General features: G+C 38.7%; 1 protein-coding gene across 7 annotated transcripts in view; it reads right to left on the minus strand.

Moving 5' to 3' along the window:
* Positions 1-7,851: 7,851 nt before the first annotated feature.
* Positions 7,852-24,056, minus strand: part of USP6NL (USP6 N-terminal like) — a 115,161-nt gene continuing 98,956 nt past the window's right edge. For 6 of the 7 annotated variants that reach the window (XM_048952106.1, XM_048952096.1, XM_048952115.1 and 3 more), the window contains 2 exons: positions 22,807-22,959; positions 7,852-11,411 (listed from right to left, as the gene is read on the minus strand). In XM_048952106.1, the coding sequence (XP_048808063.1) occupies positions 9,970-11,411; positions 22,807-22,959 (1,595 nt within the window). In that variant the 3' untranslated portion in view covers positions 7,852-9,969. Of the gene's footprint in view, positions 11,412-15,135; positions 15,214-15,907; positions 15,909-17,551; positions 17,599-22,806; positions 22,960-24,056 lie in introns of all 7 variants that reach the window. The other variant, XM_048952125.1, reaches the window with a different exon arrangement.

Raw genomic sequence — 24,056 nt, forward strand, 5'->3', positions numbered from 1 at the left:
GAAAACTTCAGATGTCAAGGCTACGAGGTTTCTGAGCCTCTTGGAGCAGTTACAATAGCAATCTCATTTCAAATATGTGCTTTTAGACAACAACTTCACAAAAGAAAACTCCTAAAAAATGTTCTTCGGAGTGAATTAATGAATCACAGAGTGGCAGGTTCATCTAACTTGAAGAGATGGAAATATTTGGTATCAAGCACAGAAACTCACAGAGAACCAACACTTGGCTCAGTGGTTCTGAACAGACAAAAGCATCATCCCAGATCTCTGCATGCAGAAAGTAAACATCTTCCCTCAAAAAAAAAAAAAAAAAAAAAAAAAAAAAGCCCTAAAAACAAGCAAGCAAACAAAAACCCCCCAAACACAAACCTGAATGAAGTTAAAGATTAAAGGAGAGGGAATTTCAAAGAAAAAGTGGAAATCAAACGTGAGAAGAGGTTGCTGTACAGTGCCAGCGCAGCACAAAATGCATTCCTAACAGGTATGAAGCCCTATCCAAAGTATCTTATCTCAAGCCCAAACAGGCAAAAACTGATGTATTTTTCACCTTGCTGATGAAAAATTCTCTCATGCACAACAAAGTTTTGGCTTGACTCTTACTGATAGCTGTTCCTGTTCTGCTGACCTCAGTGGGTTCAAGCACTCCATATATACTCCTGGAGGATTGCAGATCCTCCAGAAAGGCTTCTTTTCCCCCAGAATGGACCAAGCATGAGCTAAAAAGCAGGAAAACCTGGACAGAGATCAAGCTAGAAGAGCCTTTCAAAGCTGCACCAACCATGGCTGTGCATTGATGGTTTCTCAGCTTGTACGCTTAAGATGGGTGTGATCAGGGCAGGCAGCAGAAGGGGCTGAGAGTGAAATCTCAGCAAGAAAAGACAAGGCAGCGGTGCTGAGAAACCACAAGGCTGCCTGAAATCCTGATGGAAAAGCTCTGAACAGGAGGAGGCATCACAAGCAAGGGCAGGGAAAGCACAAATGTTAGCAATTCTCTTAGTTACCTTGAATTCTAATTAAAATAACTAAGTATTCTAGCTGACATTCTAGTGAAGCTTTTTGAATTCAAAAAGCCATTCTCATCTTGTGCAAGCTCACCATAGTGAGAAATTGAGGTACACCCACCTCAAAGCATCCTGTGAGTCTTATTCAGTTCCTAGTTGGCAGAGGAACAACAAAGCAGCTAGAGACCAAAACACAATGCCCCAAGTCAAAAACAAGCCCAAAAGGTCAGACTAGACCTAGCACAAAAGGATCAGATAAAAATATTTGAGACATTCTGTTCAGCAGAATGAAGTGCAGCTGCAAAGATTCCTTTGGAATTAAAAGTTGCAAAACCATGGCAGACATCCTTCAAGAGTCCTGTTAAGGTGAGAAGTGCTTATTATTTTTTCCTAGCAAAGGTAAAATGCAAAGACAGAACTTCTTCCTAAGAGATATCCAGATTCACACACAGAGCTTTAAATAAAAAGACAGCGGGGTTTTGGTATTAACACCACCAAAAAATAAGCAACGGACAGACGATGCAACTGGGAAGGTTTTGTGAAGCAAGTCATCTATAGGCTAATGGTAAAACTGAGCATCTGTTAAATGCCAAGGATAAACAGAGAGGATTTCTTTCTTGCCTTTGTAAGTAGTTTGGACCTTGGCTCCTCAAATTCCATGAAGAATAGCAGGTGCTAAAGCACTTGAAAAGTTGGACAGAAGCCCTTTCACCCGCTTCAGTCATTTGAAATAATTAGACCCAACTTCCTTTCAGGAGCGCTGTCACGGAGAGCTCTCCTTCAGCACCGCATCATCGCTGAGTACTTGCCTTATGGCTGGAAACAATTCCAACCCCGCGACAACTGACTGCCGCTGCCTTACTTAAAGACAAAGAGAAAAGAATTGCAAGATGAGAGTTCAGGCAGTTCACCTTCCTTACTCTAAATATAAAGCCCATAACAAATTACATATTGTCACCCAGTGACCTCTGCAGCTTGTGGCTTAGGCTTGTAGATGGAAATACAGACTCAAGCTTACCTCTGGAGACATCTCCTGACGTGGCCAACTTACCAGCTAAGATTTCTGAACTCCCTCCAGCAAACGACGCAAGGACATCCTTCTGCATAAGGTTCTCTGAGGACCATACAGTACAGGACAAATTTAAAAAACACTAAGTTCAGTTATGTTGCTAGCAGCTGACATGCAAGTCTTTTTGAAGTTATAGCTAAATTTCCATTTGTGGATGGGTAGTTAAGTAATTTTCTTTCATTAATCCAATCTGACGGCAATTAGAAGTCATGGAAGTTTGGCTTCCCTCCTACAAGCCCCATTAGTCCAGCTGGAAATCTGAAGTCTCTGTTTAGGGTCATTCTAAATAACAGAACATGATTCACTTCAAAAGGGGAGGTAGACGAGGAAGTCTAAATTTAGAGTTAACAATAAAGTAATAATCAAGGTGGCATGAAATGTTGTTTTGGAACTTGAAGGTCTCTGTATGAAACCACTTAAATGAAGAGGGAAAAATACCACCTGACCATTCCTATGGAGCATAACAAGAGGGTTACCAAAGTGATCTGCTTATGTGCCCAAAACCACAGGATTTGAAAGCGTTTCAAAGCATTTCAGACGTAACATTTACAACGATAAATGTGTGCACAGGGTGACACCCCACCCATCCACTGAAGTCTTGTGCTTTTTTCTAAATATGGTATTTAAGGAGCAACATTATTTTTTTCCCTGCCCAAGGTTATACTCCCAGAACTTTTCTCCAGGGACAGCGGCCTGAGTGCACAACTTCCAGCAGCCCAATTCTGCAGATGTTTAAGCCAGAAAGAATTTACACTCTTCCCCTTTTCATTAGTGCTTGGTGTCATTTAGACAGAGCACAGGGAGCTGGGAGGGGAGGCATTTGTGAAAATCCTTCCAGGAGACAAGGGAATCGTTTCATTCACTGTAAGACCAGGCGTGCTCAACAGAAATTGAGCACATCAGTAAAACTACTGCCAGAGGCAGAATGTATGCTGCCAGCCGTGCTGCATAACTGCACTGGAAAGAGAACACCTGAGGTTAATGCTACATTTTTACACGTTACAGAGCAAAATTATGATTTACAGCATCAAAAAGGTTGAAGTATAGCTTTGAACAATGGATGAACTCCAGCAGCTACAAATGACTTTCTATAGCTGTGAGCGTACTAATTTTGTGATTGAGAGACTGTTTCCCCTTTTTTTAGTAGCTACATATGATTAAATATTTATGGAGAGCACCGAGTCCAGCCAGCCAACAAAGGTTGACTGGTTCCTATGTGCTGGCCAGCAGAGAGCTCTCAAATCAGGGGCATAACTTCCCACTCGCACGTGGTATTGCCTAAGGAAAAATGCAGCAAGCCACTTAACATCCCAGTCCTTCAGATAAAGCAGATGTCACTTTTCATGATGTAGTTACTGTGGAGACAGAAAGCACAACACAACCACCAGATAGGCCTTCTGAAAGCATTTATAATTGGCTTATGATACTCATATTACTAATTATCTGTTTTATTGTCTCAACACTTACCCTATTCTTTCCTTTTGTGATTCATTTGAAGGAAAGTGACAGCAGTACAAAGAGCAGACTTTTGAGATGGATTTGAGAATGCTACGAGTTGATACAGAGCAGGTAGTCCATGAAAAAATGGCATCAGAAAGAAAAGTCATTCACTGAAGTAAGCAAACAGGTGGATGCCTCTACTGGAAGTGAAATTTCAAGAGTTACAGACACAGAATGAATAAATGAAGGATGCCTGATGGCCAGAATATTAACTGATGACAAATGAAGATTCTCAACACAGCCATGTTCTTTGGAAGTTGACTACTGTGTTGCCTCTAAGGAAGACTGAAGTCAATGCATTGTTTTAAAATCACTTTTAAGAAAGATAGCCAGTTTGTTCTGGGTAACTCACACCAAGCATGTGTCCAGCAGTTTGAAAATGAGTAATGTGCATAACTGACTTAACTCAGGAGGACTGAGATTCTCACTGGACTCACCAGTGTTCCTTAACTTTCAGAGGAAGGAACGCCTTACACAAAACTCCCACCTCCAGTCTCAAACATAAAGGCAGCTAAGTACCACCACCTTCAGGAATCCAACCCTTTTGCTTGAAAGCTTTGTGTTCTTTAACATAAAACCCACACATTGCTGATGAATTCAAGTACACTCTTCAGCAACTAAAGCTTCCACTTAACCATACTGCAAAACCTCAGTTTTCACAGTTGGGTGCCAACTTGCCTAGAAATGCTACATGACCTGTCTCATGCTGCTACTGCACATCACTTATTTACTTCAGCATCACACTCAGGGACACACAGCCCATGCTGTCAGAGTTATCACTGCAGAAAATGTATGGGAAACAGAAAGGCTAAAAAAAATAAAATTAAATTAAAAAAAAAGGCACGGGTTGGACTAAATCATCTAGCAGAGCTTTTTTCTGTTATCAAAAATTATAGAGATCTGTTTTTTCCTAAGGGACGATACTGCAGATGATTCCAGAAGATACTGCTGAACTGAAAAATGCAGAGCTTTGAGTCTGGATGGTGTGAATGAGAAAGTTTTACTTCCAGCCTTCCTAAGCAAGAAAGGGAACTCAGATATCCTGGCATAAAGTACCAGCTTCAATTCTCAGACTCATTTCAAACAGAAAAATCTGATAAAGCAACGTATCACCAGGAAATCAAGCCTGTTGTAGCTACATCTGACCTACTGCCACTCTGAGCTGGCACATTTCTGTGGCACCATACAGCATTTTGCAAGAACACTTGATTGGTCCTGACAGTAATACAGCTTTTGGTGCTCAGTGCTGAGCAAAAGCAAACTATGACTTCAGACTGCAGAGACTGTACAAGCACCTCTACACTGCCGTGTCCTTCACATACTGCTAAATTAAATTCCTTTCTGTAAGAAAAGCCTTCCTGAAGAATTTCTGGCCAGGTATAATATTGAGAATGCAAATAATGTGGGGGTTTTTGTTTGTTTGTTTGTTTTGATTTGCACGCTGTCTAGAGAGAGGTGAGAGAACAGCAATCTCTGCTTCATCATGTTCCCAACGAATGGCAGCAAAAAGTTATCGCAACACCTCTGAAAAACAAGAGTTGGCACATTATCAGAGGAAGGAAGCAGACAGAAGAATCACCTTGACAAGATTGACAATAAAATCTACACTGAAATAAACATACTCCACTCCCTCAAAAAACAATTTAAAAAAAAATTAAAAAGGAAAAAAATCTAGAACAGGTTATGTTCACTCTCAGGCTATTCAAAATGCACATTTCTAAAAGCACCACTGATTTTCTATCAACTCCGTAAGCACAAAGGCAGTCGGCGTAGGTTGAGGGAATGAAATCACTCAGGAGAGGGATCACTGTGTTCCCTGCCATGGCAGAAAGTCCTCTTGGCACAAAGCAGCCCAAAAATGGCATTTTTCCCTACCTCACCAGATTTGGAAACCATTTAAAGACTACACAAACAATCACAATTATATTCCCAATTTCATTTGCTGGCCTAGTCCTCTTCTGATTGCAACTGGGCCATTCAAAGCATTTGGAGTGTCTTAATATCCCCACAAAAGAAAAAAAACCTTCAGCAAACTAAATATGCAGTAATTTCATATCATCTAAACAGAGCCTAACTCTACTTAGTCAAGTAACTGCTGAACTGTAACTATGCTGCATTTACAGAGCTTTGCAAAAATGCAGTTTTTCAAGGGCTACAAAAAAAAATTCACATTTTTCTCTCACTGAAATACTGAAAGCAGAATGTGCTCCACTGGAGATGGAACGGTGGGCGTTTGATGGCATATTTTAAATAGTATTCCTCTTTGTGAATGCGATGTAATGCCACCCAAGGGGGAGATTAAAAAGAAGTCTGTAATTTGCAAGTCCATTTCAAAGTCATATCGAGTATGATGTGAAATTCAGGATAGGATTCTTGAGAGAAATCTCCTAGGAAAATGTGTATGTACCTCAGGGAATCTTTGGATTTGCTTCTTCACACTGGAAGGCTGCTCTGTCTTTTGACATTTCAGTGTTGTTTACACTATGCATCTAATTTTGGAACTAGAAACTGGTTTATTACAAAGGTGTATCTTTCCCTAACAATAAAACAGTTCTCTACTGCAACCTCTAAGGTTTCTAAAATCCCTTACTATTAAAACTTCTATTTGTAGTGAGGATATAGCAGTTGCTTTACAGTTAGGGATTAATCCTGCTGTCAGGTGTTATGGAGGTAACTGATATTTACATCTGTGAAAGACCTTCCTTTATGGCCCTGGGTAAAAAAAAAAAAAGAATTGCCTGCATTGATCTGATCATTCTCAAATAATTGCAAAGAATATCATGCTTTGAGGCTTTCGGTAGTCATCAGCAGGGATTAGGAGGAAATACTCTCTTTAATAGACTTCTGGTGAAAGGGGTTTTTTGTTTCCTCTGTGTCACCTTCCCTGAAGCATTACAGGCAGGCCACAGCTGGATCTGGGCAGAGGAAAAGATTAAGATCATTTTCCTGAAGTCATATTTTCTTCCTGAGATGCCCAAGCGACGATGATTCAAATTCATCACCCAAACTGATGTCAGGAAAGAATCTTCCCTGGGGTCACAGCAGGAGAAGGAAGGCTTCTGTCTTCACTTATACAATGTACATGGTTTGATTAGAGAGAGAAGCAGTTTGATCACATAATCAAATCCCATTCATGGAAAAGCTTAGGAGTGTCAATGAGACTGCAGTCTTTCCTGACTTCTTCCCAAGGCCCCAGTAACTCGAAGGATTTCAGTCTTCTGCTGTACAGTTCTGTACTGAACAATTTGTATTTTTATTCTAGTGTGGTCTCAGTCAAAGGAAAAGCAAACACAGAGGTTCACAGCATACAACTCATTTCCTTTTGCTCTTATATTCTAATTAGCTTAATTTTGCTTACTTTTGGCCTTGCAGAAGTTAGGCATTCCAGCCTTATTTAGTCTTCTGTGTCCCTGTGTGTTAGTGGAGAGAGATTACTTGTTCTCCAAAACCCTGCCTTGAAACTGCCTCACTAACCACAAAGAGAGCCAGACAAGAAACCTGTGGTTTACATGGCACAAGGCAGGCAAATTTTAGAAAATTGTTACGAAGAAACCATGGGAAAGAAAGGTCTCAAGTATTTTATGCTGATACTTACTGCTTGACTGTTTTCAGATCAAAGCAAACAGTGACAGAAAAGCTCTTAGGAGGATATCTAATCCATTATGAGGGAATGATTCCCTCCACCAGCAAGACACAGCAAGATGCTGGCACAGCACTGCCTTGCTTCACTCTGCACCAAGGGTGTTTGTTACTGGCATCAGTACCTTCAGTTCAGTTCGTCCAGAAAAACGAAACAAAAGCGGACTTTGCACTGCAAACATGTGACACCAGGCTTTTGTAAGCTGAATGCAGGTCTCTGAACATGCAACAAACGCCACAGCCATAGTCAGGCTATTATTTGGCACTCTGATCAATGCAACGTCGCAAGTCTCTCATCCCAGTAATTCTCTTCTTTTGAATTGATATTGGGTGAGATTATTAGAACACAGCCAGAAAATTATGATCACAGTTTATACTCCTAGCTTTCACAAATGATAGGTTAAGGTTTAGCAGTGCAGTAAACTATAATCAATAACCTTATTACTTCTGCAATAACGCGAAAGCACTGTATAGATTGCATCCATATTGCTTAGCCTAAAAATAAACATGTGCAAACAAATAAAATGCACCCAATATATATATACACACGACTCATTTGTGAAAAGCAATCATTTGTGCTGAGAAGAGCAAAACTGCAGTTTTGAGCTAATCAGACAATGAAAAAATAAAGACAAAACAATAGAAGCTTAATTATTATTATTTTAACATGTTAAAAATACAGTCACATCAAAATAGGATACACAGTTATAAAACTGTTGCAGATGACATAAGAAAATAGTGTGTATATATTTTATATATAAAAATCTACAGTATTTACTACTGCTGATACATATTTTGGAGCTTTGTGTTGCTTGCACAAATAAATTGTACAGCTTTGAGTTACAGAACCATCGTTAAACACTGAGATTATTACACTTAGCCACAGTATTATATACATACATTTCTAAGCTGCTATAAGCAATCAGAACTAAGGTAATCCCAAGTCATATTTATCTTCACAATTTTAGAGTTTCAGTGTAGTGCTTTGCTACCATTACTTCGCTGCAGTTTGCAATCCTTAAAATATAAAATTGCCCAGTTCATTAAAAATTACATCAGACACATCATATACACAACAAGGTTTTGAAATATACTAAGTAAATGTTACTTCCATTTGTAAAAATTGTTTTACTTCTGTACCTTAAAACTTACAGAGCCAACCTGCAGCAATAATAGGCACTAAAGCTCATTCTTTAAAGGAAAAAAAATAGTCCACTTCTATGTCTTTAATTAACAAATCTTACAAAACAAAAGATAATAGGACAACCTTCTAAACCATCCAAAACTGATGGTGATACCAAATGCTTGGTCCTTAAGCATCAGAAAATCTCTCTGCTAAGCACTCCAAGGACCTCTTCTGGCAAGATCCTTATCTGCCTCAACTCCCATTGGCTTCAATGAGAGGTTGGTGCATCCAGCACTTCCTACCCGGCGCTCATCCTACACGGGCCACTTTAACCTGCACTTTTGTCACCCCCGTTTCACAGTCAATGAAAGGAAAACACAAAGCAGAAGAAGCTGCAAACACTCGTTAAAAACACCTTACCAGGAGTCTAAGCTTCCTATTAACAGTCAGGTTGATTTTAGAGTTTAAAAAAAAACAAACACATTCTCTCAGCAGCCCATGCCCAATGACAGACACGAGTCTTCGGGCTCTTTGGGGGGGGATGGGGGAAACAAAGTAGAACTGACATGACAAAGCTTAAGAGAAAGGACACTGCACATGCACACAGCTCAGGGGATATCAAGTCACAACCAAGTCTCAATCTCCTGCGTGTGCTTCTTGAGAGCATCAAGGAGCCAGTAATCCTCTGATACCTATGAGATTTGGCCTTGCAACCAATTTGTTTAGTTCGAAAGCACAGCATGGCAAAAAGTGAAGGGTGCAGCACCATTTCTGGATGTGGCATTACTCTTACTGCGCTCCAATATTTTGCATATATGACATTCTGAAGGTAGATTTAGGTGCAAAGGTAAAAATTATCCACTTTCAATTCACCTAAGAAACTAGAGACTGCCCTGAATTTTAAGCACCATTCCTTAGCCAGATTATAGAGATGCTTTTGGCTTTCTGCTCTTGCCTGTCTGCTCCTTCTTGCTGAGGAAAATGACAAACAGTAGTCAAAGGAGAGGAAATTAACTCTCACATAAATTTAAATTAATAATCCCAAAGTATCTCTCCTGCCCAGAACAGATACTGGGATACTGAGGCAGCTGTATAAAAATGACAGAAATTCCCATTCAAAATGAATGGCTTCTCAAATAAATTACAAAGAAAAATTAATACGAAATAAAAGTACTTCACAACCTCTGTCCAAAGTTAAATGCATTTACATTTAAGCTCTTTAGTTCTTTTTCAGATGCATTTGTGTATGTAAGCACACACTCATGCACACATACTTAATACAGTGCATTAACAATGTCAGTCAAAATAAAACTCGCAAATGCGTTAGGTTTTAGGCAGAAAGATCATAACACAAGTTATTTCAATTGAGGGAAAATGACAGTGTTAGCCATATTGTGTATATGATCTTATTGCTATGTCTATGTGCATCAGATCACTTTCAATAGCTTCAATGCAAGTCTAAGAACTCACCTAGCCTTCAGTGAAAAGTCTGAAACAGCTCTGAAATAGCGTTGTTACTTGTGCAGAGTCACATGAACTGTCCACATTTCATAGAAGAAATGAGGTGGACTACTACTAACACAGTAATGTATAACTGGGTTTGGATCTTGCCATTTTAATAAGAACAGACATTTTCAGAGAAGCACAGATTCATGCATAGATAATCCATCATTTCTATTTCGGTAGTGTTGGACTTGGGCTGATGGATTTGAATATTGGTATTGTGGTGAACCTTGCTCTTCAAAGGCTGGTGAAGTCCTGTATCTTACTGAGCTATCCACAGAAACAGCAGGAAGACTATGGTCTTGAAAAGGTGTTGACTGAAAATGCTGGTATTTCTGGAAATTATCCAAGTGGCCCCTGTTAACATCTTGGCTCCAGGGCTGCCTGTACGGTTCATGTCTATACACGTAAGCAGCATCTGGCCACTTTCTGTCTTCTGGTAAATAATCCACTGGAGGCATTATGAATTTGACACCTGTAGGGGACCTCAAGTTGCTGGTGTAAGCATCGACAGGGGCTACATCTATCCGAGTAGGGGCTGATGAAAGAGGATTTTGGCGACCCGCAGGATAGGAATTCACTTGTAATTTATCAGGAGAATAATCTGCTGAAATAAAAGAGCCATATGGCCTACCAGAAGGGCTGGTTCGATTCCCATGATAATGAAGAGGTATAGAACTTGTATTGCTTACGCTGGAGATATGCTTTGGAGAATTTCCATGGTAAGTCGGAGGATTGCTATAAGAGGGCAGCAGCTGCTTTGTGTTTAGTCCATGAGGTGATCCATCAGATTGCAATGAATATTTTGGAGATCTGGGTTGTGAAGTAAAGGCATAATTGTTGGACGTTTTTAATGGAACAGGTATTTTTTCAGTTTGTTTTCTTGGACTATTAGTATATGCTACATGCCTAGGACTCTGTGGATGAACTCTCTCAAGCATCTCTTCAACAAGATTCTCATTCTCATTATCAGCTTCTGGAACGTTGTCATACTGTGATGCATTAGACCCACGCTTACCCTCATCAGCATCCAAAACCCTCATCTTTTGTTTTACATTCAAAGGCTGTGTTTCTGTAGGACTTGGTGGTGAGCTTGAAACAGAATTATTTATTGGCCTTCCTTTCACCTCCGCCGTAAGTTTCATAGTCTTTTCAATTATTTTGATATCAGACGGTTTATTCCACTTAGGTACAAATTCCCTTCTTGTATGTGAAGTAGCATTAGAATTTTGGTTAGCAGCTGCATTATCATATTGTTTTGAGTTGTCTTGCCCAGTTGGCTGAGGTTTTCTTCTGGCATCAACCTCATTTTTAGATTGACTACTCTGAGTGTCTATCGGGCGAGACTTCTGCTGTTTTAAGGAAGGTTGTTTTTCCAGAGAATTAATTCTTTTTCGGTTATTTGGTGAATTTTCTGGTTCTTCTACAGGAGATGGTCTCCTCTCTGTCCTTCTTATTGTTTGTGTACCAGTGCTATTTTGTCCATTAAGCATTGGAGTGGAATTAAGCATAGCAGGCTGAGGTCCTGATGGAATTTGCCCCAACGGCTTCTTTGGAAATTCATCTTCTTTACCTAAAATAAGAACAGTAATAACATAAATTCACATTTGAACAGAAGTCTTCTTTGTTCTGTTGGTCATGCAACTAAAAATAACAAATTCAATTATCTAGGCCTCTCTCTGGGTCACCATTCTGTCAAACCTCAAAAGTATTTTATTGAGACTGAACAAAGATTTTGTTTAGGCTCCCATCTTAACCAGGCATTCTAATCCCTCCCCCTGAAGCTAATGCATTATGGGCAAGCTTTTGCTCATTGACAACTCTATAGCAAAAATAAGTAAATTTAAAAAATTTCTCTCCATAATATTTTGGCTGCATTACCTATTCTGTATGTACCCCAACCAGCACTGTCCCCACCTAATTAAATAAACCAATTTCTTCACTTTAAAGATCCTTTCTGATATCCCTCTTCTAATCCACTATCTTCAATGCACTCATCTTTTACTGTTTGCCTCTGGTAAACCATGCACTCAGCTCTGCACTTACACGTACAACCTCTCCAGCAGACATTTTGGTACTTTCTCTCACTACTTTTCTGGGTAGTTAACATTTATTAACATCTGCACAATTGTCTTCATTCTCCCTCAGTCCTTGTTTATGAAATGCCTCAGTATTAGAAGTCTACATCATAACTAGAAGACACTATACAGAATCACCATTTTATTCAGTTTTCTATCAGAAAAATTCTACACTGATTCCTCAAACGAATGTTCAATGGGCAAATCTCACCAAACTCTACAGCATCATTTACAGAACTCTGACACTTCTGGTAAGTCTTTCCATGGCTGAGTCCAATACATCACAACAACCATTAGTAAACATCAGCTATGTGGGGATTCAGAATAACCCGCACTGCCACTACAGAAAGAATAAAGAGGTGCTTCATTCATTGATGATTTTTGTTTGTAGAACAATTTACATCGAATTTTCCACACCAGACTCTCCTTAGAAGGCAACACCCTTCATGATCTTAGCCAAAGTCTTTTATCACATCTACTTGCACATAACTTCTTTAATTGTATAACGAATTACTTTTCCCATTACAAGTAGAAAAGGTCACATACTTCTCATTACATTTATGAGTCTGAATCTTACTCAATGTTCAGCATTTCCAAAAACAAACAGCTTCTTAAAGCCAGCCGAACGAATCCTACTGTGCACCTATTAATAAAAGCACTACTGTAGAGAGGAAAAAAATACAGCTACCCTGAAATGTTATGCAAAGTAAAACATGTAGAACAGCTATAAATAAGTTTAATTCCTTCTCCTTCCTTGTATAAGAACCGTCAAATCTTCCTCCATCATCAAAGACCTCGAAGTTACTTAAGATCTTGGAAGATTTTAAAGTTAACACTCTAACACTCTTTCTAGTTATTTGTAATTAAAATTCCCTTTAATTGTCTATAAGAGTTCATGTGAGTGAAGACACATAAACATCTCTATCCCTGATGTGATGGCTGCACTAAGAGAGAGAGCCATATTAATTTTTACAGTCAGTAGTATGAGTTCAATTACTGGTAACTGGTTCATGCTAGAAGTACACAGAGGAAAGCCAGCAGCCAAGGTCAGTGTTATTTATTGTAACAGCATAACAAATTATCATCATGGATCAGTTGCTATATAAACTAAATGAAAACTTACAGTTTGTGCCAGCTAGGATGTAGCAAGAAGACAGCAGAGAGAAATACAATGATGGTATGAATCATGACAAGATAGCTAAATAAAGAGTACTTAAAAAATACAGCCTCATTTTGCCAAACAATTAAACTTCCCTTCTCTTGGTATTCAGAGTTTTCACAGGAGGACAAAGTTTATATGGAAACATCCTTTCCTTTAGAAAAACACAACTTCAGAAACTTCATTTTATATATAATAAATCCTGTCTACCCAGGTTTTCTATAGAAAAATCTTTCCAGTCTTGTTTCCCCAAGCAACCCGTAGCTCAGTTACAACCATATGAGTATTAACATACACAAATCTAATCTCTTGCATTGAAAGTACTCATGGTACACATTGCTATGCCTTGGCAAACAAAATTACTCATGAAAAGCTCCCACCACTCCAAATGTAAGATTCTAGATATTAAATACTCTTACATAATTACACACCTGGCATACTATCCTCTGTGATGCACAAGACATGCAAGAGTACTAAAAGTTACATGGTAGGACCTTAGCATCAGGCACCAATGAGTGGGTCTTGGAAACAAAGCATCAGTTTGTTCTGCATCTCTGTGGGGGCCCATGGTTTTCAAATCAGGCTAAAATCTGAAGCAGGGATCTGTAGATTTGCACTCCCCAACAGTGCATCGCTAGCACAACAGAAGATGAATGAGTCGCATGGATGCTGCAAATGAATGATTTAACAGCTCTGCAACATACTCTCTTCTGCACCAATCTCTTCAAAATTGTCTATTACTGTCAGTTTGGCAAAAGGCATTTACACCATTTAGGTTCCATTTGCACTCACTAACACAGTGGAAAGCAAAACTAAAGAACCTATCTTCTAAATAAAACTGAATTTTGCCCATAATAAATATTCCCAATATTGAAACTGCCTGTTACAATGCTTTCAATTTTATTAATCTTAGTTGTTAAAATAGCATGAAGCCTGAATTAAGAAACAATACTCAAGGTACATACCACATATTTGTCATATAAATTACACAGAATACAGACTTCATATGCTGCTATGCGTATAACCTCCATGTCAGTTATAGTATGCAATTAGAAAATGGCTCCTCAGCATCTGCACTTTATTTAGTTTCTCCCAGTGTAGCATAACTATTTTAGTAAAATGATTTTTAATACCATGCTTGTAATTCAGCTATTCAGACTACATGAAAAACAAAAAACGTGACCACAAGATCAGTTGCTGTAGTTCCTGCAATGCTTCCTTCGTTTGTACAAAGATATTAAAGGCATGAACAAATTTCCTTTTTTCCATCTTCTACTCTAGAAATGCACACAGAGCAATATGAGATCCTTTGAAATACACATTTAAGGTGGGTTTTGTGTTTTGTTTTTTTGGGGGTTTTGTTTTTTTTTTTTTTTTTAATTTCATGCACTTAAGGTTTCTTAATTACCATTAAGCTCTAATAAAACCCAAGTGAGAATACAGCAAATATTCTTACTGCATTCCACCTAGGCTGCTTTGAAGATTGCTTCCGGTTGTCTTTCCTTTACATCTGAGGGTAAAAGGACACGCTACAGTTAGGTACATGTAGTGCACCCTGTTTAGACAACGTATGTTATAACATGAATTACAGGTGTGAAGTGATTATCAGAAGTCTTAGCATTTCTGCTGTGAAACTTTTACAGCTTGGAACTAATTCATGTACTGAGCAATAAGCAAAGTGTTCCAAGACAACAGTAGTTCATTTAGAAGAAAACCTTTGCACTCTAACAGCACTATATCAAGGCCTCTGCCTTTTAATAGGCTGGTAATACTGGAGCCTCGAGTTCTCACAGAAAGCAAAATTATGGCATAATGTTTATGTGCGGAGGGAGGGGTCAATGAGAAAAAGAAATACAGCTCTAAATCTTAGCGACAAAGCTTCCACAGAATTTGTTTTAACTTGACCTCACACTGAAGCAACTGAGAAAGCTTGCTTAATCAACTACATTTGCATCTGCAACATTAGGAAAGGCCACGCTGCTAGGGATGCTCAGTTGACTAGCCAAAGCTACAAAGCACATGCTCAAGTCTGTTTCAAGAAAGGCTTCAGCTCTCAGCACCTGCTGCCATAACAAACATTGGAAGGAGAGAAGTGGTATAAGGATCCATGGTTCTGCAGCACAAAGACATCCCCCAAACTGGTCAATTCCTAAAGGAAAATTTGTTTTAATAAACTGAAGAAAAAAAAAAGAAAGATATTTAATTCTGATTTAAATATACAGATACATACATACATAGAAGCATGCATGCAGCTGCCACTTCCAGTGGAACTACCAAAGTACTTTATTCTTTAAATTTCCAGAAGTTTAGAAAAGTCCACACAAATAAACAGGTGGAGGATAACCACACCTACAGCATGCTCATTATTACAAGGAGACATTCCTCAAATGCACAAAACAGCATGCAGTCTATGTCTATGAATGCTCTGAGCAGTCCGCCATCACCAACAATGAGAAGAAAAACACATGATGCTGCATGCAGGCAAAAAAGAAAGAAAGAAAGAGAAGGAAGAGAAGCAAAAAGCAGAGGAAAAGAAACCACAGTGCAGAAGCAAATGTAAGAAATTAAATCACAACAAACATCTCCACTGTTAAGAGGTACACATACCTTGCCAGAGAAGCATGCAAAAGCACCAGTTCTTCTGACAAGCTGTGCATCTCTTATCTCCCCATTTTCCACTCCAAATATGCCTAATGCCTCTCATGCAGCTCTCAGCCATCATCTTTTCTACGACAGCTAAACTCATTGTTCACATTTCTGAGATCTGAACATGCAGAAATTTTATCTGGATGTTTTCAAGGGCATTAAGTTGAATCTGTTTGTGCTGTTAACCCTAAGTCTGAGCTAATTCACATTAGAGGCGTACATTCCTATCTGAAGCTATACGAACAGAGGGCCTTCTGAATCCTACTAATAGTACTTCTGGGACAAGTCATCTTCTGTCCAATGTATGATGTTTACATACAATGCTTAAAGGCACTTTAAACTAGAACATAAGACAAAGCTGTCCCGCTCAGCTGGTAGATGTTTTGGCAGCAGCCTCCACAATCAGACTTGCCTTTATCTGTTGAAGCTAACTGGGCAACCACATTTTTTCCCAGGCTGACAATATTAGCACAAGATGCAGAATTCTGTCTTCTGTCCCCATATTCCTTCAATAAAACAGCTTTCTAGATGCAGTTTGGTTACTGGCTTTCCCCAAAGACAAACATAATAGTTTATATTAGAATTTACAGAGCTGGCACGACAGGATTTTCTATTTTTCATTCAAAAGAAAGGTAGTGATTGAGCTGGTTTGTATATAGTATAGTATAAAACAAGCAAATGACAAAGAAAATAGGGCAAAAGTGTGGGAGAAAGGAGAAGAATGGAAGTGGAGGTAATTTAAATGGAAAAAGAACAATCAGGTGCTTGTTTGCTGCAGATAAATATATTGCCTAACATGAAAAGGAGCAAAGCAAATATAAACAGATCTGACTGCTCCCCAAAAGATAAAAAAAATTCAAGTCATATTTAAGAAAATTTTGGTCTGCTTACTCCTACTCTAGCAAGTCTTGGTCACCACCCAGTGGAAGTCAATCTCAACTACAAGACTTTTACAGATAATTGCTTCAGGAGGCATTAGCAGCCTCATGCATTGAATAGCAGACATATAATTGGAGTAAAGTACTTTAAGTGCTCTCTCTGGTGAATAGCAGTCTAGTCCTTAATTTCAGGACCAGAATACATGCACTCTGACTGTTCTAACACAGTTTTCAAGGATGGTAATGGTCATAAAAACAACTCTTAAAAAGACATCTTGATATTTTGCATTTATTTTCCATCAGTGACTTCCCATCTTACTTGTTCAGTTTACAAGTCCAGGTACATTTTAAAGAAATTCAAGTGCCTGAACCAAAAGCTCAAACTGCTGCCCGAAAGTCACTCTCTCTTCCTCCTCTTTTGGAGGAGATGCTCAAATGAAATCTTGCTTGACAGCTTGATAACAGTAGAACAAAACACACTCCTTGCCTTCCCAATACTGGGTCACTTCTGTAATACTGACAATAACAAAAAAAAATATGTCATAAACATCTACATTTAGAGAAATAACAGAAATGTCAACAAACTCGGTCACTGAGGTGACACAAGTGTGTAAGTGGTTTCTCTAAAAAAATATAAAAATAATTTTTAAAAAAAGGAATCTATTCTTTCTTTTATCCCCAGCTCCGTATTTCTTCCAGAAAATACACTTCCCTGTGCTATGAACAATAACCAACAGAACTGAGTCAGACTCAACAAAAGCATGCAAGTTTTTAACAGTAAGCATTTTTTAAATGATGCAAAGCCTAGGTCCAAATTGCTGAAAATAATATACTAATTATATTAGTATAATTCTGTAAGTGCTGTTTTCTTTAATAACACTGTAAGGCCATATCACAGAAGAATCAAGGCAGAAAAATTACTTGATTAAAATATGAAGTGCATCATATAAACTGCTACTTGTGTGTTCTTCAACAACAAGTGAAAAATCCAAAATTCTTCTGAAACAAAACACAACGAAAAGAAATATGCCATCAGAAACACAAGTCAAGTTGACTCACATATTTGCAATATTTTGGCTGTCAAAAGATGAATTAAGAGCAGAAAACCAACATTATTTAATAGATCAATTACATATTTCTGCACTGTTGTAGGTGAGTATTTAAGTTAGATAAATATCTGCATAAAAAGCACTCATAACAAATTTACTGAAACATAGCTCTAAAGATAAGTAGCAGGTATACATTTACAAAAGGAAGATGTAAAATCCAAATTTTGCTAATTGTCTCCAAATATGGAAAAGACTGGGAGAACTAGAAGAATGTAATCAGCTTAATGCAGGTGTTTCCAGGCACTAAAATAGTTCAGATGATCAAAAGAACAATGGCAGATTCCAAATTAGGCAATATTTTCTTAAAATTAAGATGTAAGACTTCATCTCTGACTTAAGGCCTTCTCCATTGCTGTAAGGTCTATTATACTTTCACAAAAGAAGTCCATCCCAGGATCTCTGTCTTCTCTTTCCAGGACACCTTGTATCAAAATGTTGGGCATTTTAAGAATTTTGCTGTTCCTTTAAATGAAAGATAAGAAAAGGATCTGCATCAAGGGATGCCATTCAGAGGGACCTCGACAGGCTGGAGGGCTGGGCTCAGGTGAACCTAATGAGGTTCAACACGGCAAAGTGCAAGGTTTTGCATTTGGGCCGGAGGAACCCCAGGCACCTGTACAGGCTGGGAGGAGCGGGCCTGGAGAGCAGCTCGGCAGAGAAGGACCTGGGGGTCCTGATGGACGAGAGACTGAATATGAGCCAGCAGTGCGCTCTGGCAGCTCGAAAGGCAAATGGGATCCTGGGCTCCATCAGGAGAGGGGTGGCCAGCAGGGACAGGGAGGTGATTGTCCCTCTCTACTCGGCTCTTGTGAGGCCCCATCTGGAGTACTGTGTCCAGGTGTGGAGCCCTCAGTACAAGAAAGACATTGAGATTTTGGAAAGGGTCCATAGGAGGGCGACTAAGATGATCAGGGGGCTGGAGCACCTCCCCTATGAGGACAGGCTGAGGGAGTTGGGCTTGTTCAGCCTGGAGAAGAGAAGGCTGCGGGGTGACCTCATTGCAGCCTATCAGTACCTGAAGGGAACCTACACCCAGGAGGGGAGTAAACTCTTCAAAAGGGCTGACAACAGCAGGACTAGGGGAAATGGTTTTAAGTTGAAGGAGGGAAGATTTAGGTTGGATGTTAGGGGGAAGTTCTTTACTAGGAGAGTGGTTAGGCCCTGGAACGGGCTGCCCAGGGAGGTTGTGGATGCCCCGTCCTTGGACGTGTTCAAGGCCAGGTTGGACGGGGTCCTGGGCAACCTGATCTGAATGTGTATGTTTGGTGGCCCTGCTAGGCAGGGGGGTTGGAACTACATGATCCTTGGGGTCCCTTCCAACCCGGGTGATTCTGTGATTCTGTGTGAAATTCTTCCCACCATCTCTTGATGAAAGAAGAGATTTGTCTACTCTGCCTCAGATCTGGCTCCTTGAGAAGATACAAACAGGAGTCTCATGAATTTAAGCGACTGTGCTGTGAAGTGGACACCCTTCATAGTGTTCCAGTCAACCTAGAAAATACTAATTGTCTTCTCTACTAAATCTGCTTGAAGATATGTCAGAAGAGAATTACTTTATAGGACTGTCTACTCCATAAATGTCACTGCCTGCTCCTCTGAAGGCCTGACAATAAGCAGCTTGCTTATCCATTCAGACTTCTGTCTCCATACAGTCACTGGAACATAGACGCCTACCTTGGGTTTTGAGAAGAGCAAGTAATGAGCCATACTCTGAAGGCTGCAGTTGCTAAGACCATCCTACGTAGATCAGTACTTAGAAGTAGAAATTAGCAGAGAAAGGCATACAAATCTGTGGTCTGCTTTATGTAAAACAGTCCCAGTGCTGGCAAAGGCATTTAGCTGACATCCAAAATCAGGCTGATCAATACAGCTGTGCTCCTGGAACATCTAGTGTTCTGGCAGAGCACCTTAAGGGCTTCATCAGCGCCAAAGTGTTTAATAAAGTCCCTTCTCTCCTCTGTGCTCTGAAGGTAAAAAGGAACTCCTTAATACAGTGGGAGAAGTCATGGAAGAAGCAAGCCAGGCAAAGCTACATTAGACACTAGCAGCCATCTACTTTAAAATAACACAAAAATTACCTCTTTAAATACTCTACTACTGTTTATTAGGGCAGGAAAATCCATACAGCTAACAAATGATGCCAGATGGAAAATTCTACAGAGCTCAAGTAGCTCTCTGCTATTCCAGGATGACTGATACTGAAGCAACTGTAAGATGGAGATATTTTTCAATCATTCATTTTTACTTTAGTTCTTAGAGATGTAATTGTTGCTCAATGCAAAAAAAAAAAAAAAAAAAAAGTGTAAGACAGGAAGTAGTAACTTGATTTCAGCTGAAAAATAAAAATAAACATCCTTTTTCAGGCTACAGTGAATACTTAAATGAACAGTTTGGTATTTTTGTGCATATTACTGCATGACATAAAATGATTTCATAAATTTTATATGAAATTAAATGGAAAATAGTAAAAAGAGACCGAAGGTAGAAAAGATGGTAGAATGAGACAGAAGTGAGCAAAGCTGAATGTCTACAAAATCTGGAGAACTTGTGCAAAAACATTACTGCCTGATGACAGTGATTAGTAACACCAAAACAGAAAGAAAAAAAGAAGAAAAAAAAAGACTTGCAAAATTCATACGAAGAACAATGAGGCAGCTTCACCTAACTACAGATAACAGCAGAAAAATCAACCAGATTTCCAAGGATTAGGATAAAGTATTTCATAGTTACTCTGTGAGGCTTTCCCAGGCTACTTTCAAATGGAAACAAAAGCTCATTTCCTCATCTAGCAACAAAATACAATTCACTTGAACACTGTTTTTCCTATTTTTATTTTACTGCTCAATCTTCCTAGTGCAGGGAACCTGCTTTGGCAGGGGGTTGGACTCAATGATCTCTGGAGGTCCCTTCCAACCCCTGCAATTCTGTGATTCTGTGATTCCTCACTCATGTTGGAAAAAAGACGACATTTTTAAAGCAACTGATGTTCCTTTAGCTTTCCAAAAGAAAGAAACAACCTGGATTAAAACAGTGAGCTTCCTGCCAGGTAGTCATATCAAGACTCACACATACAAAATATGAAACCATACAACTCACATTCAGCTTCAAGAAGATGTATTCACTGTTCACTAACTTTTGCTTTTGGCTTCTATAAGATGACTCCCTGTGTCTCAAACAAGGTATCCACTTTATGGCCTTTGACATCACAGACAGCTTCCTTTAATTGTTTTGCTAAGACTCAATATTCTGAATCAAAATTTCACTTGAAGGCTTTTTACATTTTCCCAAAAGAAAAACCCTAAAACATAAATCAGATAGGAAATGCCTGCATTTATTTATTTGTATTTCATTCAAGAAAACTTACAGTGTTTTACTTACTGTATTTCCCACAAAAGCTCTCACCATAAGTTGTGTCTATGTTATTTTCCAAGGTGGAAAAAACAGGAATTACATCACATAGTAAACTACAAAACGTCCCATAACTCTTCAGCTACCACATTTTCAAGTAGAAAACAGACAATCCACACTGGTGAAATTTACTTGACCACATCCATGAACTAAAAATAACTTGAGTTTCTGAAAGGCACCAAAAAATCTCTGTTCACATGCAATCACTGATAACTCTGTATTTACAGTTTAACAGAAAGCACTCCAATGCACCTATCTTCCTCTACCAAAATGGATTGGAATTGAAGTTAAAAGACAAAGTAGTTCATTAACATATTTACTCACATCCAGTCACTGTGATCAAGCATCAGCTGAGACAAGATGTCTAACAAAAGCTGACAACTGAAGGACAGTGCTGAAAAGTGCAACTTGTTCTGAAGAATAAGAAAACATTGCAACCTAGCTTAGGAAAATGGAGAGAAGCAGGGAAAGCTGTGATTAGAAAGGGGAAGAAGCAGCATGAGCAGTAACACGAAGAAGAGCTGCAGACTCACTAAAAAAAATAAGCATATGACTAGAAGAAACAAGAATGACGAGGAGGCAATTAGGAGCAAGACTCAGATCTCTATTTTGGGTAGGAGAAGGCATAATGGGGGATACGTTGTAAAATGTCAGAATGAGGGAAAAGCATAAGAATGTGGAGCAAGAGAAACTGGGACAAGAAGCCAAGGTGATGGGAAATAAACACACAGAGTGTCTGACTGCGTGTCCGAGAGACAGATCCACTAAGAACCAGGAGAAACATACATATCTCCTCCTGATGAAGAGCCCTGAAACTCCAGCACTGAATGCAGTAAGTAAGGTGTACTGAAACACAAAAATGAAATTCCATACTGAAAGAGCTTCAAGAGGAAGCTGTCACCAGACTACATAGGCAACCTTTATTCTGACATTTCTTAACTTCTGTAATCTAACCATAACAACTTAAAAGTTAAGGCTGTTTCTGCCATTATTTTATTTTATTTTAAAACAGGTTTCTTTCTCATGTACTGTTTTACAAATTGATGAGGATAAAAAAAAGAACTAAGCATAATCACAACAAAATTCAGTTCACTTGCAGAGGATAGAAAAGTGATCAAAAAGATGACAGAATCTCAGTACGGGAAGAAGAGAACCTATAGACATTTCTGAAGTCATGTCCTGAGAAACAACACTTACTGCTCTGCAACTGAACACAAAGCATGAACACAAAGGGTGAACAAAAATGAAGAAAATAATTCACTTAAATACCCAGAGGCTGTATCACTTACAAAGAATTAAAAAACTGGATTGGACCAGCTGTCTGACCTGATGTTTGTTTCTTAGCTGTCCATGCTATGAAATTATTTGTATTCTCAGACAACAGTGTTGCTTCAAATAATTGGAAACTGTGATATTTTATACATCAGAATTATCAGATCAGATCAGGGATGTCTTAAAGTGCTGTGCCATTAGATTGTAATCAGTAAACAGAACAATGAGCAAAAAAAACAGAACTCATGAAATGAAGGGTGTTGCTTCTCAACTGTAAAATATTTTGGAAGAAATAAGTATGCAGTGATGAAGAGACAACCATTTCCACAGTCTTTACCAGAATGAATTAACACTTTAAAAATGGACAAGGTGTAAAAAGCTCCAAGTAACTAAATCTGCATCTGTACAAGTATCTTACCAGCTACTGGTAAATCCAACTTTGCTCGTTTCAATTCTGATATAGAATTTTGGAGCTGTTCTATTACATAGTCATCTTCATAGAAGAAATCCTTAGCTAGAGTCTCCTGCAGAAATTCTACAAGCTCTTCCATTTGCAATTTCATCAGATGTTCTACACAAGAAGAAAATATTATTATAAATAAAAATATCTTGATTAACAACATAACATTTCAAAAATGTATGCACAATATCAGATGCTTTTGTTGTTAAAACAGAACAAAAAAAAGGCCAATTTGTTAAGCACAAAATAGAACTCCGCACTAAAAATCTACAAAATGCATCAGAAATTCACTTGCAAATTAATACAGAAATGTTTTCTATTTAGAACAATGTTTTCCAAAAAGGGGCATCTTCTAAAAGCTAAATACAAGTCACCTGCCTTTGGTATGCTTATGTTACATGCAACAGTTTTGGATCTTCAATTTTCAGCCTGAAGCCCCAACTTACAAAACACTGGTATAGATCTCTAAAATACACATCATTTATTTAAAAGCTTTCAAAAGCAGTAAAACAGTTTAAGATTTGACATTTAAGGTATTCTCATTCACAACTGAATTAACTTCCAATGAAATGGTTATGGCAGTTCAGAACCATTGCTGCAGGCATTATTTGCCACTTCAATTAATTCAGGTCATATTCTGAAAGCCGTTTTATAGTTACCAGATTCTTTTTCTTTCCCATTTTACACAGCTATAAGGCCACGTTTCCTACACAAACGTTTGCTTTCAGGGCTGTAACTGCATGCTTATACAGTTTCATAAGGATAAGCTAGTGAGCAAGGGATGGCATCAATTCTGCAAAGTTTCACATAGACGTCTAAATTTACAAAGAGTCAATTTATTTCACTAAGAAAATGCAAAAGTACCACAGGTAAATGGTATCAAACTTGAGCTACAAGGTATCTATCATCTGGAGAAACGTCTAAGGATATTAAGAAGCTAACATTCATTCTCAGAATTGGAACTTCATGTGCTATGGGGGCAGGCATAGATGGGCAGGCACTATGGGCAGGTATAAATGCTTTGGACAGAGCTTTTGTTCAAAACTCCAAATCTTATTTTTCCTGTCAGAAAAAGATGGAAGAAAAGATCATTTGGTCAGACTACTGAAATTCTGAATTTTAATGATATTCTTGAACAAACAGCACTATAAAATGAGATGTAACACTGGTGGTTCATTGTTGCTGAATTGCTTGCTGATAAGAGTTTC

This window comes from Lagopus muta, chromosome 1 (assembly GCF_023343835.1).
Source record: "Lagopus muta isolate bLagMut1 chromosome 1, bLagMut1 primary, whole genome shotgun sequence".
NCBI lineage: Eukaryota > Metazoa > Chordata > Aves > Galliformes > Phasianidae > Lagopus > Lagopus muta.